The sequence below is a fragment of the Euleptes europaea genome, chromosome 11 (assembly GCF_029931775.1).
Source record: "Euleptes europaea isolate rEulEur1 chromosome 11, rEulEur1.hap1, whole genome shotgun sequence".
Taxonomy (NCBI): Eukaryota; Metazoa; Chordata; class Lepidosauria; order Squamata; family Sphaerodactylidae; genus Euleptes; species Euleptes europaea.
The window spans coordinates 54918900-54934822 of NC_079322.1; the positions used below are offsets into that span (position 1 = coordinate 54918900).

The 15923-nt window shown below is 43.0% G+C and overlaps 1 protein-coding gene across 1 annotated transcript in view; it reads right to left on the reverse strand.

The window, feature by feature from the left end:
- Window positions 1–15923, reverse strand: part of ITGA8 (integrin subunit alpha 8) — a 128651-nt gene that overhangs the window by 90428 nt on the left and 22300 nt on the right. The window contains exons 3-10 of the mRNA XM_056857097.1: window positions 13635–13758; window positions 12658–12719; window positions 10819–10864; window positions 9675–9800; window positions 8430–8474; window positions 6454–6497; window positions 3338–3394; window positions 3097–3149 (exon numbers count right to left, since the gene is read on the reverse strand). Coding sequence (XP_056713075.1) covers window positions 3097–3149; window positions 3338–3394; window positions 6454–6497; window positions 8430–8474; window positions 9675–9800; window positions 10819–10864; window positions 12658–12719; window positions 13635–13758 — 557 coding nt within the window. The remainder of the gene's footprint in view (window positions 1–3096; window positions 3150–3337; window positions 3395–6453; window positions 6498–8429; window positions 8475–9674; window positions 9801–10818; window positions 10865–12657; window positions 12720–13634; window positions 13759–15923) is intronic.

Here is a 15923-nt window from a genome sequence, read left to right on the forward strand (position 1 = left end):
GGGACTAGGCAGGTAGGTGATGTGAAAGACCCCTGCCTGAGACCCTGGAGAGCCGCTGCTGGTCTGAGTAGACAATACTGACTTTGATGGACCAAGGATCTGATTCAGTATAAGGCAGCTTCATGTGTTCATGTGTGTTCAAAGTCCCCTTTGGCAAGGGACTCTCCACTCTGATTTTATGAGTCCCTGCCTCAGTTCAGTGACTTATAAGGTCAGGCTGCTCTTGCTTATTATCTTTGCTGTGCTTTGTTTTCCGTTTCTCCATTTGGAACATAAAAACAATGATGTCAATTTTGCTTCTATTTGTGACCCCCCACCCACTCCCAGACTCCTCCTTCGGTGTTCAAACAGTGTGTGGGGAGTTGTACGTTTTGGAACATCTGTTTGCTGTAGACATTTTTAAACTGAGGAACGTTTCTGCTTGTCTTCAGTTATAAATAGTTTGATTTCCAAGCCAAATTCAAGCTGAAAGGCAGGAGGAATAACGCAATGGTCCACTCCACAGACATAGAAGAGTTCAATCCACTGTTGTACTCTTGCATTGCTTTCATGGCTATGCCATGATGGTGCCACTACCCATAAATCGAGCAATTTGTTTGTTCGAACTGTGCATTTAAACAGGAGGGGCACTATTACTGCCTTTTTAATAACACAGCATTCAAAAGCACTAGCTGGCCACCTGCTGGCATTTTATACAATCCTTTTGTATGCTGCTGGGCAAAAAACAGCAGGAGCACAGGAGGGCGTCAAGCGGTTAGAGCCTAAATATGTGAAGCTTTGATATGGTACAAATAAAAGATCCCTAATGTGTTTTTATTGGAAACCTGGTTTTAGCCTAACATAAATAATTCTCCTTCACTCGATGAATGTTGTGCATAAATTGCTCTCCAACTGGCACTGATCATTTTGATCACTGGCTTCTATTTAAACGGTGCTGCAGAAAACAACAGATACTGGGCATTGTTGGCCCCAAAACCAAAGACCATCTCAGTTCAGAGTGGCAGGAAAGCCATTAAGAAAATATTTTCTCCATGTTTCTGATTATTTTCTGGAAGAACCAGTGTTGCTTCCATCCACTCGCACCTCTAGCTACATGAGAATTCCTTACAAATCTGCCACATTGTTACCCTTACCAAGTCAAGCTTTTGGGACAACTGGGTAGGATCCTATGGATCAGTTCCATGGAATGATCCTTTCCCTGATGCAAGAGACTCAGAAGAGTGTCTTGCACGCCCCTTGCATGATCAGAAAGCACCTCCAATAATGGAACCGATTTGCATTATATAATCCACTGCTTGCTGACAGAGTCTCTTAGATGGTCAAGCGATATAGAATATTCTATAAGTGAGATAAACCTGGAACCGGCATTAGGAATGGAAGAAGGGAAAACTTTTCATGGTCCAGAGTCAGATAGCATTAATGAAGGGGAGGGAGTTACAACTGGTGTTAATATTTTGTTGAAGATTGGAGCTCTTCTATGTTTTAGGCTAATTATTTTAGAGCTTATTGTTCAAATTTTAGTTTTAACATTTATGCTGCCTTAACTTCACGTTGCAGATCAAGAAATAATCCTCTACTTGATTCAATCAAAACTGCCAATTAGTCAATAGTTTTAGCAGAATTCATACTAAGCATATGTTCACAGGGGTACCGCAAGCAGATTTATTGCAGATGTTGTTATTGGGGGGAAACAAGCAGGTTATATCTTCCACTGCCCGGTTCTGTGCAATAGCGAGTTAAATTCGTCAATCTAAGAGTATTCCTAAGGAGTGTAAGGACTAATCTCAAAAGGGCGTCCATCGGTTATGTAATTATGTATTCAGGCTATTTAGGACTGACTTCCCAGAAAGAAGGATCATGTTGTAACAGCATATAGTATGTATATGAGTATATTTGCCCGTTGAACTAACCATATGTATTTTTCTGGCAAGGCCATAATAAAGTGTTTGTTTGTTTGTACTAAGCATATGCCTCCTCCACAACAAAATCTAAGCTTCTGTATGAACACTTCCACTGGAATGGTGCAGCAGGAAACATGCAGAAAAGAATTCACAGAATAAATATAAAATAAATTTTAAAGAAATATCTCAAAATAGTGCATGGGTATTTGGGAAGAAAGCACTGCTTGACGTCAAAAGAAACATACATATTAGCCAATGGGTGCCCTTAAAACCCAAGCAATTGCAATGCATGCGGAATGCCAAACTGCAATGGACCCATTAGCAATTTGGGGGCGAGTACTGATATTTTTCAGCAACCAAGTGCTGCAGCTTGTTGCTACAAAAAATATGTTTCCTAGCACTGGTGTATTGGCTATTTAGGGGAAAGATGTTCAGTTTCCAGTAACCCCTGAATACTGACTGCTATAGATTGTCTAGAAAGGCCCATATTTAAAATGACACACCTCTCCGAAACTGAGAAACTGAGAAAACTAATTCTAGACTACATACAGATGAAACAAAACAGAAGTTAAACATGGTTAAAAAATGGTTATCATATCCCCTCTTAGTCTTCTCCTCTTCAGGCTAAACATACCCAGCTCCATCAACCTCTCCTCATAGTACTTGGTTTCCACACCCCTCACCATCTTTGTTGCCCTTCTCTGGACACGTTCTACATCTTTCTTGTGTTATCTGCCATCAGGTCATTCCCAATTTATGAATTAATAACCTCCAAGGCATCCTATCATTAACAGCTTTGCTCAGGTCTTACAAACTGAAAGCAGGGGCTTCCTTTTGTTGAGTCAGTCCATCTCATGGTGAGTCTTCCTCGTTTCCGACTGACTCCAACTTTTCCTAGCATTATTGTTTTTCCAGTGAGTCTTGTCCTCTCATGAAGTGACCAAATATTCTCTACTACCGGAAATTTTGAAAGGGATCGAAAGATTTGGGAGCCTAATTCTAACTAAACATACAAGACGTGTGTGTAGTTAAGCTGTGATCTCTCTCAAACCACTTAGTACTGAGCAGTCCTGGAATGGTCTCATGGACTTCAGTGGGGCAAAATGTGATTAAGTGACCTGAATCAATCTAAACCAAAAAGGGGGGAAAAACAGAAAATGGCGCCAACGATAAATATGCTGTCACTGCAACTTACCCATCATTGTTAACATCCGATACTGCAACAGTATATCCAAAGTAAGATGCCATCTGTCAATAAAGAACATTCTCACTTTTATAACATGTATCATTTAAAAAACGCTTTCTATCGCATCCTGAATAATTAATGAAAAGTTGCAGCTTAAAATACGGTACCTATCCGGTAATACTTCATTGAGTGGTGTAAGAGACCCCCACTTGAGATGCTGCTGTGAGAGCTGTATTATTGATCCCTTTACCTGTTCTCCAGTGAAATTCTGAATGAAGGTCAAATCTGTGGAATTAATAATTGAAACCTGGAAACAGGAAGATATAAAAGAGGCAGTCAGACCACAAGGCATTATATTACAAAATAAAAACTAAAAAATTAAATTACTACTAATTCATTGATTTTTCATTCTTACAGATCATTTAGATTAGACTCTTGCAACGAAGTGGTATGTCATGACAGCCAGCATGGTGTAGAGGTTAAGAGTGATGGACTCTAATCTGGAGAGCTGGGTTTGATTCCCTGCTCCTCCACAAGAGCAGCAGACTCTAATCTGGTGAACCGGGTTTGTTTCCCCACTCCTACTCATGAAGCCTGCTGGGTGACCCTGGGCTAATCACAGTTCTCTCAGAACTCTCTCAGCCCCACCTACCTCGCAAGGTGTCTGTTGTGAGGAAGGGAAGAGAAGGTGATTGTATGCCGTTTTGAGACTCCTTTCAGTAGAGAAAAGTGGGGTATAAAAGCTAACTCTTATTCTTCTAATATATCTAAATGATATCAGAAAAATGTCTACCTTACATGATCTTTAAGACCTTCATAAAAGGTTTTCAACTTTAATTAATCAACATTTTTATCCTGGCTGAAACAGGGAATAAAGGAGGCTAAAGCGACCATGAGTTTTCGCCCTATGATGTAGAGCCCATGCACACGAGGAGGTTCCCATTACCAACTATGAGAGATGACCTTCTATGAATGTATATAGTTCTTTTTCTTCTGTAGCAAGTAAGTAGAAAGCCCCTTGGCTCTACTGTCTTCCCCTACATCCTTTGTTAGCCTTTTAAAAACTAGATTAAAAAAACACACACATCCTCCTGAATCTTCCTTACCCTAGATTAATTATGTCTCTGTCCTTAACATTTCAGTCTGTGAGACATGTTTAACAGGTATGTTATCAATGCCCACCTTTTCTGGATCCTCTCAAGCTTGACTGAATCATACATTTCTGCGCTCTTCATAGACCTAAGTCAATGATCCCCATTTCAACTTGAGAAAAATGGCAATGACAATTCAACTGCTCATCCAAGGGCAAATGACATTTTGTCGTCCTCCCTGCTGTGCTTCTATCCTGCTACCTGCAGCTTGGGAAACTGTGCTTGATACCTTATTCTTGCTACTTTGCTCTGGGCTTCCCCCTAAGATGTAGCACCAAAGCTGGGCACCCACCAAAGGAGAGATGTGTGAAGGGCACAATTTCTGGACAGCTGTAGTCTAGGGGCTTGCAGAACTAACTCTTCATACTAGGCGTTTGTTTAGTCTCTTAAAACACTGTGGTATTTCATGGGAAGGTGCTGGCAAAGAGACAGCACTGTACCACTGGACAGGTACAAAGTCTTTAGTATAATTTAAAGGGCCCATTTGAATGATTAACCTGTAACCATAGCATCTTTGCAAAAAATTTCATTTGACTGTTAATTAGGGCCACAGTCCTGCTCACTGTTAGACCACTTAATGACTAGACTGACCTCAGTGCAATTTAGGCAACCTGTGTGGAAGATTTCAGCCAAAAGCAGGGGTGAGGAACGTCCGGCCCGTGGGCGGGATGCGGCCCGCGAGATCATTTTGTCCGGCCCCCGGCCCGCCTGCCAAAGCCAGGAGCTTCACGGCCCACCTGCCGAGGCCGGGAGCTCCACGGAGCTAGCTATCACTAGCCAGGCCCTCCTCTCGGCTTCGCTGGAAGGCGGGACCACATGCGTACAAAAGGGACGGTTGATTGTGTGATTGTGGGGGCGTTTCCCCCAGTCTCCCTGCTTCCTGTTTTTTGCGAGAGAGAACACATGTGCCTGGTCGGCTCTCTCAGCAGCCCAACTTTGTTTGCTTGGCTTCGGCCATGCCCCACCGCCCTGAGGCAATATATATGCTTCCTTGTTTGCTTGGAGGGGGGGGGGAGAAGCCGTGGAGGTGACTTCCCAATCTCGCCCAGCTGCTTGTGCAGCCGGGTGCTTGTTTGGGGGGGCAGGGGAAAAGCTGTGGAGGCGTCTTCCCAATTGTGCCCAGCTGCTCGTGCAGCCGGGTGCTTGCTTGCTTCCTTGTTTGTGGGGGGGGGGGGGAAGAAGCTGCGGAGGCGACTTCCCAATTGTGCCCGGCTGCTCGTGCAGTTGGGTGCTTGCTTGCTTCCTTGTTTGCGGGGGCGGGGGGCGGGGAGAAGCCACGGAGGCGACTTCCCAATTGCGCCCGGCTGCTCGTGCAGTTGGGTGCTTGCTTGCTTCCTTCCCTGTTTGCTTCCCTGCTTGCTGGGGGTGGGAGAGAAGCTGCAGAGGTGACTTCGCAATCGTGCCCGGTTGCTAGTGCACCCTAGTGCTTGCTTGCTTGCTAGGGGCAGGGGAGAAGCTACGGAGGTTTCTCCCCATTGTGTTTGCATGAGTGTGTGTGTGTGGGGAGAAGCCGTGGAGGTGTCTTCCCAATTGTGCCCAGCTGCTCGTGCAGCTGGGTGCTTGCTTGCTTCCTTCCCTGCTTGCTTCCTTGTTTGCTGGGGGTGGGGGGTGGGAGCCGCGGAGGCGACTTCCCAGTTGTGCCCGGCTGCTCGTGCAGCCGGATGCTTGCTTGCTTGCTCCTTCCTTGCTTGCTGGGGGTGGGGTGGGGGAGAAACTATGGAGGCGACTTCCCAGTCGCTCCCAGTTGCTAGTGCAGCCAGGTGCTTGCTTGCTAGGAGGGACAGGGGAGAAGCTACGGAGGTTTCTCCCCATTGTGCTTGCATGAGTGTGTGTATGTGGGGGGGAGAAGCTGGGGAGGTTTGCACATGTGTGTGAGGGGGAGAAGCTGGGAACCCCTCTCTTTCTCTCCCTCTCTTTCGTTCCTTCCTTCTTTCCCTCCGTCCCTCCCCTTTTTTCGCTGCACAGCCTCTGCTAGGGTTGCCAACCTCCAGGTGGTGGCTGGAGACCTGGCAACCCTAGCCTCTCCCCCCCGCAGGAGATCTATGCCTGGTATGGCCCCCGAATAATGTTATAAATATCGAAATGGCCCTTGGCAGGAAAAAGGTTCCCCACCCCTGGCCTAAAGCAAGACACTCAATCAAAGTCTATGAAAATGGGATTTTTAAAAAAGAGTACACATCAAGTCAGGAGTGAAATCTGTTGACAGATTACATACATAGCCAAAGTTCTGTGCACCTCTCGGGATTCCAGCAACGATCTCTAAAACAAAAATAATCGTCTGAAAGTTAATTTACTGGGACACCAGCTTTCACAGCAATTGCTCAGAATCTGCTTGTGGGTAACCTCTATATTTTGAGGGGGGTGGCGGCTTGCTTATTGCATTTTATCCTTTTCAGCAAAAAAAAAAAAAAGGGGGTTCCCAAGAGTGACTGGAAGCATTTCATATCTAATGTGAATACCCATTAAAATGCAATACAGAATGCTGCTTGGATATGGGGTTCTCAGCAAGGTTTGGAAGCACAATGGAGCCGTTGTCTGCTGGCCCCTCCCACAGAAAACCTCCCTGGTGGCATCTGGATTCAGGCATGGATCCATAATAAGATTTACTCTCTTTCTAAGCAATCATCCTAGTTGATATCTTAGTCAACTGAGATATGTTAATGTTGGGTACAGTCCCTCTTAGTTAACTAAGATATTGTAAAGCCAACTAACATATATACTGCTCTTGGCAGAATGCAGAGGCTTATAGATCTGGGATCAATCTTACTCAAGCAAACAATGGCATCTGAATTAGCTCCAAAGTTTTAGGCCAGCCACTGTTTATATTCAGCACTGACAGAGAATTGACCATTTAGGACATCCAGTAATATTATCCATCAAAAAGGTCAGGAGAACCCCACACACATGATTCATGAACTCCAGAGTGTGATCCAGAGATTTGAACAAGAAAACCTAAGAGAAGTCATGCTGAATCAGACCAATGGTTCAACTGGTTCATAGTCCTGTGGCCAACCTAAGAATGCCTGAAAGCAGGGCAGAGGACTAAGCCTCCTGGTTTGTTTGTTTGTTTTTCTCAGCAACTGGAATTTAGAGATTTACAGCCTTGGAATATGCAGGACTTGGTAGAGCAAATATTGCATCCATTATCTTGATTCAATGATTCATACAGGAGTTTCCGTACAGAAGTTCCATGTGTGCGCTGGAATGCATATAGGATCCTATGTCAGGAGCCACATATATAAACCAATCCCACATTTCATATTTTGGACGCAAAGATCATTGCAGAATACACAAATACATTTTATCAGTTTAATTGTCTTATTGATTTTCATGGCACTCTGATCTGTATAAGGGGTGTTTCAGACAACAAATGTTCCATCCCTTTCAGGAGTCTTTTCCTTCTGGAAATACATGCTCATGTAGACATGAGATTGCTTAAAGGTTGTTTTTTTTGTTTTGTTTTTTGACACAGTGGAATATAGACAATATTGTACCATAGTTTAGATAACATTGCAACCAGGTGCAACAGTATATGATTCTAGGAAAACAAGCAAATACTCATCTACGATCAACCCATATGCCTCAGTTTCAAGTCTGTAATGGTTTCCAAAAACATGAACAAATCATGGAAATGTAGCACACACACACACAGATATTGGGTCTTGGTGAGCCAGTGTGGTGTATTACTTAGTGCATCAGAGTAGGACTAGGAAAACAATTAGCCTTGAAATTCACAGGGCAATCTTGGCTGACAGCTCCTTCTCAAGGTTGTTGTGAAGGTAACATGGAGAAAGGGAAAGGCAGGATAAAAATATGATAGACAACTCAATCTTGGATGCAACCAGCAACAGTTCATCTGAATGTTACTGTTGGAGAAAGTTTTGCCACAATCACGGGGACTGATGAAAGCCACATCTGTGATTACCAGGTTCATGCTCGACATTCTTCCCTTGAGCAAGCACTTCAGGACTATTCACATGGGTATACTGAGCAAACTGGCCATACACATATGCAAAATATTTAACAGTGCAATCCTATGCCCGCTGGTTTCAGTAGGCTTAGACTGGAGTAACCCCATAGGATTGCAGTGCTGTCCAATGCAGAGTTACCCCAATCTAAGCCAGTTGATTTCTCTCTCTTAACTCAATGACAGAGCCGTGTACTTTGTACAGAAAGACAGAGGATTCTCACCTTGCTGAAAATCTCCAGTAAATTCACCAGCAGTCACTGAGTATCCTGTTTAAAAACAAAACTACAAGCATGAAACCTGACAAACTGTTTATGACACTCCTGGAAGGTCAAACAGATCTTCCCTCTGTTTCAACAATCTCTGGTGTGTGTGTTTTTTTTTTTTTTTAAAAACCCTTTATAAACTAGAATACCAAAGGAAAACAATTTGTCAAGCTTTTATGACTAACTTTATTATATGTCTCAGATGCACAATAAATCAACAAAGTGAAAATACTAGTAAAAAACATGGCTGTAATTAGATCTCAAGATGAGCTGCTAGAGCATTAATACTTTATAATTCAGCTGGATGTAACATTTATTTTGCCACTAGTGGGATTCACAGTGTGACCTGTTCATGTAATGTACTGAAAGGGAAGTTACATGGCCCCTTATTTCACAGTGTAAACATTGCTTGTATTCAAGGTATGAATACATTGCCTTGTTTTTCTAAAGCAAATGTTATGTTATACTAGACAGTTGAAAGGGGATCTTAGGAACAAGGCCAGATGAACTTGTTCTGGATGCACAGCAATGTCTGAGGGTTGTAAATTGGATTATAATGCACAAGGTTTGCAAAAAGTAAACTGAATAAAGGATCTGTGCCAACTGTTTCTGCAGCTCCAAAACATGAGTTGACTGTCAACATGGGCACATTTATGACCCCCCCACTCCCACCCACAGTCAACATGGGCACATTTATGACCCCCACTCCCACCCACAGTCAACATGAGTTGACTGTCAACATGAGTTGACGGTCAACATGAGTTGACTGTCAACATGGGTACATTTATGACCCCCCCCTACTCCTACCCACAGTTAAGAGCAACTGACAATGGGCGAAAATGCACGGTCGCTTTAGCCTCCTTTATTCCCTGTTTCAGCCAGGATTCAGCCAAGATCGAATGCACATTCGGCGAAAACGCATGTGTTTGATCCTGGCTGAATCCTGGCTGAAACAGGGAATAAAGGAGACTAAAGCGACGTTCGTTTTCGCCCATAGTGTAACATTTGGTGCCCCTGGATGCAGATGCTACTCCCATTTTCATCACAAGACTCATCCAGTCAAGAGTGACCACTAGTATCTTGTTTGGCAAATGCATAGAATGCTGGCTACACTTGTGGCTCACTTGAACAGAGCAAATACTTTTATGTCACCTTTCCAGGCAAGGTTAATGTGGGGTATGACAAACCTGTCATGCAACTTACCCAGATAATTGTCATCGTATATCGATGGTGCAACTCCAGTTTGTTTTTCTCGAGATAGTTTTCTTAAAATATTCTTGAACGAATAATCTGTGATAATATCTGCTACGCTGCTGGTGATAATTTGACCTGCGATTCAAAATAGATTGAAGATAAAATGAGAGGACAAACCAATTACAGAATTCCTTAAAGAATCAGGGTTACATTTCCAAATCTGCTCTGTCTCTTCTAATCATGCTCATCAATTGCTGCTGTAGAACACGGCTAACTGAGACAGCTTTCCCCCAACACTAGGCAAGTCAGTAATCACTGTATCTTAGAAAATAAAGAACTGTGTAAAGACTGGCAAGTCCTACTTGGGAAAAAAATAGCTATTTTAACAAATTAGTATGCATGGTACGGTAAACAAACTGGTGCACATGGATTACAGGAGCATGAGAAGGCACTGATGAATGTGTCTTAAGCACTGCAAGTTCAAGCAGTACCAAACACAAATGGAAAGTCCTGCACACCATGGTATCTAAAGAATAATGGATGAAAATATATTTTGCCCATTTCTTTCTGATTTTTCATTAACGGGTAAAATGTTACACGTGAGGAAAGCATCAACCATATTTCCCATGCTGTATAAATCAGAGTATGACCTTGTAGACCAAATGGGACTGAAAGACAGATATTACCAGATGGCAGTCATGGGAATAAGGGTAAACTACCACCTAGTAGTAAACTACAGGAGCCCCGTGGTACAAAGTGATAAAACTGCAGTATTGCAGTCAAAACTCTGCTCACAGCCTAAGTTCAATCCCAAAGGAAGTCGGTTTCAGGTAGCCGGCTCAAGGCTGACTCAGCCTTCAATCTTTCCGAGGTCGGTAAAATGAGTACCCAGCTTGCTGGGGGTAAAGTGTAGATGACTGGGGAAGGCAATGGCAAACCACTCCATAAACACAGTCTGCCTAGTAAACGTCATGATGTGATGTCATCCCATGGGTCACTAATGACCCAGTGTTTGCACTGGAGACTACCTTTACCCTACTACCTAGAATGTTATTTTTTTAAATTAAAAACATACACATATAAATATAACCCGGTATTACTTTGGTTTCACTTGTCATTTCTTCTCCTGTTCCATGTATGTAGGTGAACATACCTTGCCAATAAAAGCTGCCAGGTCCTCCCACTATGAGGTCTCCATTCTATGTTGATGACAGAAAAAATGCATTAAATTATGATTAATAATATGCATGAGACTCCAAAAGCAAAACATCTGAAAATGATTCAAATAATTAACATTAATAAAATAGCATCCATCAGCCAGTCTGGGTGCGAAATAAATACAGGACGTTGGGTACAGCTTGAGAAAGCAATTTTCATTGCATGTTCATTGTTCCAACTGAGATCAAGGCAGCTGGCTTAAAATTTAGCACTGAACTGCAGTCTCCTCATTTAAGATACTCATAGAAAGCCAAACTTCACATGCTTATTACAGAAAGAGATATGTGATATATTGTAATAGCAAAGTTGGCCAAATCTTTGGATACTTAAAATCCTGTGAGTGAAGCTGCGAATGGGCAAGACGGATCTTTCTACAAACCTGAAAAGGACCCCGGGTTTGCAGAAAAAATGAAATCTAAAAAAAAAAAAAGATTGGGGAGTTTTTAAAAATTAAAGAATTATAAAAGGAGTGCCTCTAGCTTTAAGTAATGGATTCCCTCAGTGGCTATTGCTAGGCAACCACAGATTCCAGGCTTTAGTTTTGTCCGTAAAAGTAAGGGGGAGAGGGCACAGCTTTTTCCAGGTCTATTTTGGCCTTTGAGTGAGGACTCACTGGGGTCAGGCCTGACTGGGCTTGCCAGCACCAGGTTGGGAAATTCCTGGAGATTTTATGGTGCAGTTCGAAAAGGGCAGGATTTGGGAGGGAAGAGGCTTCAGCAGGTATAATGCCAGAGAGTACACCCTCCAAAGCAGTAATTTTCTCCAGGGGGGGACAGATCTCTGTCATCTAGAATTCCAGTGGATCTCCAGGTCCCACCAGGAGGTTGGCAACCCTAGGCCTGGCAGCAACCTCTGAGTGACATGATACTACCCAACTTACATGACTCAACTAAGCCTGGTTGCTTGCTTGTTTGAATCCCCATCTTCCTGTGAAAGCTTGCTGGTTGATTTTGGACCAGTCACATACTTTCAGTCTAACCTACCTCAAGTTTTCTGCACATCTGAACCTGTACTTGGTATAACAGCAAGAAACAGCTTCTAGGTAAAGGTACAGATGGCATCTCAGATGCATATATTTTGCTAATTTCATATATCTGGCTTTAAAGTGCTTTAGAATCACTCTCTCTTTTATTTCTTCATTCACCCAATAAGATAGCTATAATTTCCATTCAGTAGGGGCTCATGGAGGAAAATAGGGTTGAATAAGCAACACGGGCCACTTAGGAAGAAAGTGGCATCATATATTTTTCTTACTGATGGGCATCAATATTTATTTTATACCAGAAGAACAGATTCTGAGAAAGAAAGTTTGGGCAAGTTTCTTTAAGACATTCTTTATAAACTTTGGTGTTGAACCACCTTTAAACTCATTTGGTGAATTAGGATCTTGACTGTAAAAGCTTAAACCTCACTATGAACACTGATTAAACTAGTGATATTAGTATTCATTTATTAGAAACTGATTACAGATTTAATAATCTTTTAATAAGTTATTTAATTAAATTTAACCCCTCTTAAGTGCATAGAACCAGCTGCTGGCCATTGGATCTGAGCTTATGATTAGTATAAGGAATATGGGGAATGTTCATTTTTAAAAAACTTTGAATGAAACGAATAGGTTTCAGATACTGAACGCAGCGTAAGAAATGTTTTTAAAAAGTGAAAAAAGAAATCATTCAGAAATGATGAATTGGAGGTGAGACATACGCCTTTCAAAGTAAAGATGAAAGAAGTCAGTGAAACCAAGGCTAAGTCAAACATTGTTGCCTCTCACCTTATAAAAATCTAAGCTGAATCCTGCTTGACAGAATCCTTGTCCCTCAGGATCTGGATTGTCTGTAGATATCAAAGTATGAACACTGAATTAATTTCATAATATAAACTGACTTAAATTTTACCACATCAAACGGATAAAGCTTTCTGAGAAGAAAGAGCTAATAGACCGTGTGTCTAATATGTTGTTGTTTTAGTGCAGAAATTCTTCGAGAGCTGAATTTCCAGCTCCAAAGCAAAATTTGACCATCAGATGCTGACCTCAAAACTGGCCTGTGAGTTTTCCTAAGGAAATATGATCCCAACATGAGTTCAAATCTGGAATCTGGTTTGGCAAGGTCAAAGGTAAATTTGCAACATTAAGTTCATTTTATCCTAACAACCTAGGTTTCACGGATGTTTTAGTACAGTCCAGTGTAGCATTTGCATCTCCCTGAACAAACAACTGGCCTTCAGATGTGACCAACACTTTCTTTTGTGCATTTAACCAACAGGAATAATCAGGAAAGGTACAGGAGCCGTGTAGGGATTTGCACAGGTCTGCATTATATAAAACTTCCCCATCCTATACTGTGCCGTAACATATGGTTGGCGTGCTCGCAAAACAGCCTAGTTATCTCTGTACAGGTTGAAACTGTAGGCTGCCAATTCTATAAAGAGAATTTTCCATTTGGAATAATCAGCTGCTTTTAAAAGTTGGCTCCTGCTTATCAAGATCTGTTTGCTACATCTGAAACCCTTTTAAATTAAGCCAATTCTGTCTTCTCATGTCAGCATAATAGCACTCACCTCATCTTTGCTCTTTTATTAAATGCAAAAGCATCCAAGTGGAAACATATAAGTTGATGATGACTCTTTTTAATTGAGATCCCCTTGCAAGACGATGATGTCTCCTCTAACATCCATTAAGCCAAAACTACCACTGAAAGCGTGAAAGCACATATTAGGATGATGGGGGCCATACCGTGAAAAACTTACTATTGCGACAAGGAGAATACTCGGCGTAGGCACTGAAATTCTGAATTGCTACGTAGCAGGTGCCAACCGGATCCTTTTCAGGCGTAGGCTTCAGGGTCCTCCAGTGATACAGGGGAGCACAAGCCTATCAAAACACAATTTGCACAGCAGAGACCTTTGAAATTCACCTGTGTTTAGTTAAGGGCTCTCGACCACCCCCACCCCCATTAAACATCAGATACGCCATTTCAATTCATTTTTGCTATATCGGAAGTATTTGTACAGACTCGCTTTCATCTCTATGCTCAACTGATGTAGTCAGAAGCAAGTCCCATTGGTAGCAAAGGAACCTCCAGGGCGTGCATAGAATCCAGTCCTCAATATCACTACTTAAAAGGATCTGAGGCAGCATGGCAGGAAAAGCCCTCCAGAGAGCTGCATTCACTAGGCAGAGTGGGTAATATTGGACTACATGGGCCAATGATGTGAGTCAGCAAAAGGCCGGTGCTTGCATTCATACAACCTTCTACGTAGGCAGGCTCAGGAATGCAGTCTTAGGACAGATTCCGATGATCAGGAAATAACCAGGGATCTTGTGAACAGCCCCCCCCCCCGAGGGATAGGGCCGTGACACAGAGATGGGCACAGCCTAGATGTCCCCTACACGGCTGACATAGTCTCAGCCCCAGAGCAGACAGCAGCCCATCACTTGCCCCAGGAGTCATGCAAAGCTATACTGAGTGGCTGAGATGCTCCTTCCCCATCAGTCCTGGCATCAGTCCCAGGCAAGGCAGGCAGCAGCTGGCCTCCACCATGGGGGGGGCTCTCTGGAGGCGAGTGGTGGTGGGGCCCAGACACATCTTTATGCCTACTTCTTTAGGCTTCCTTGCACAAGACGGACATGTGCTACAGAGTCACGAGCTTCACGAAAGTAGCCAATTACAGTAGCTCTTCTTTATTAACAAAACACTGGATCACATGAGTATACCCAGCCAGGAATGCAGCTGGAAAACAAGCCATTAAGCTCAAAAACACCTCTTCTTACAGTCAATCAAATGTCAACAAGAATTTAGCAGATGTGCAGGGGAATGTCAGGAAAAAAAATACCAACTCCATGGGCTAGTGTGAGAATGCACATGTGCAAATTCATCTAGATCCTGACAGTTCACCTATCCTTAAGTCATTAACTCTGAAAAATGACTGGTTTGTGCACTTAAAAAAGATTGCAACGAGCATACTGAGAGGCAATGGACTGGACAGGGGACAGTAAGAATGAGGCAATATGTCACTGTGCGTCTGCAATCGTCATTTTTGCATGATCAAATACCTGCAATGAGTTCAAATGCCGTTTGTCAAACTTCAGCCTCGATGATTGCAACTGGCAAATATATTGTGAGCCGAAATAGTAGCCAAACAGCTGGACTGCAAGCAGTTCTAAAGTTTTATAGCATGGTGTAGGAAGCAATTATCTGTAGCCCATAACCATTCTTCCACTGCCCCTGATTTTTGTGTGTTAGTGGGAAGAAGGAAGGGTAACATTAGACTTCATTGCTTTGAGAGAAGCTAACTACAATCACTTCCCCACCCAGGTCTAGGCATCTTACTGAAAGTTTTCAAACAGGTACTTAATCCCTCCAGGTCATATGGATCAACATTCAGCCCCATACACAACATGGACAGCTTAAGCAATAGTTTCAGTCATAGTGCCAAATTATTTCAAGTGTCCGGGATAAGCAGTCAGCTGTAGCAAGCCTGGACAACACTGTGGTCTACCTGGTGGCCTACAGACCAAAGTTCTGCCTATCTGACAATGTAACTTGGAATGACTGAGAATAATGGACATCATTGCACAGTGGCAGGTGCCCCAATCTTGCACTGAGTCTGAAAGAGGAGGGGTGGGGAGAAGAAAGGCTACACCTGTTCTACACCTGGTGATTGCTAGAGGTAGGGTATAAGGAACTGGACCTTCTGTGCTTTTGCTGGGGGAAAGAAAAACAACACACATGTCACAGGAGGCCCACAGTAGCGATAAGATCTTGATGCATGTTATGCATAGGGTTGCCAGCTCTGGATTGGGAAATACCTGGATATTTTGGGGTTGGAGCCTGGGGAGGGTGGGCTTTGGGGAGGGGAGGGACCTCAGCAGGGTATAATGCCAGAGAGTCCATTCTCCAAAGAAGCCATATTCTTCAGGGGAACTGACCTTGGTTGTCTGGAGATCAATTGTGATAGTGGGAGATCTCCAGGTGCCACCTGGAGGTTGCCAATCCTAATTATGTATGTGCTAAGTATGTGCAGGAACCCATCCAA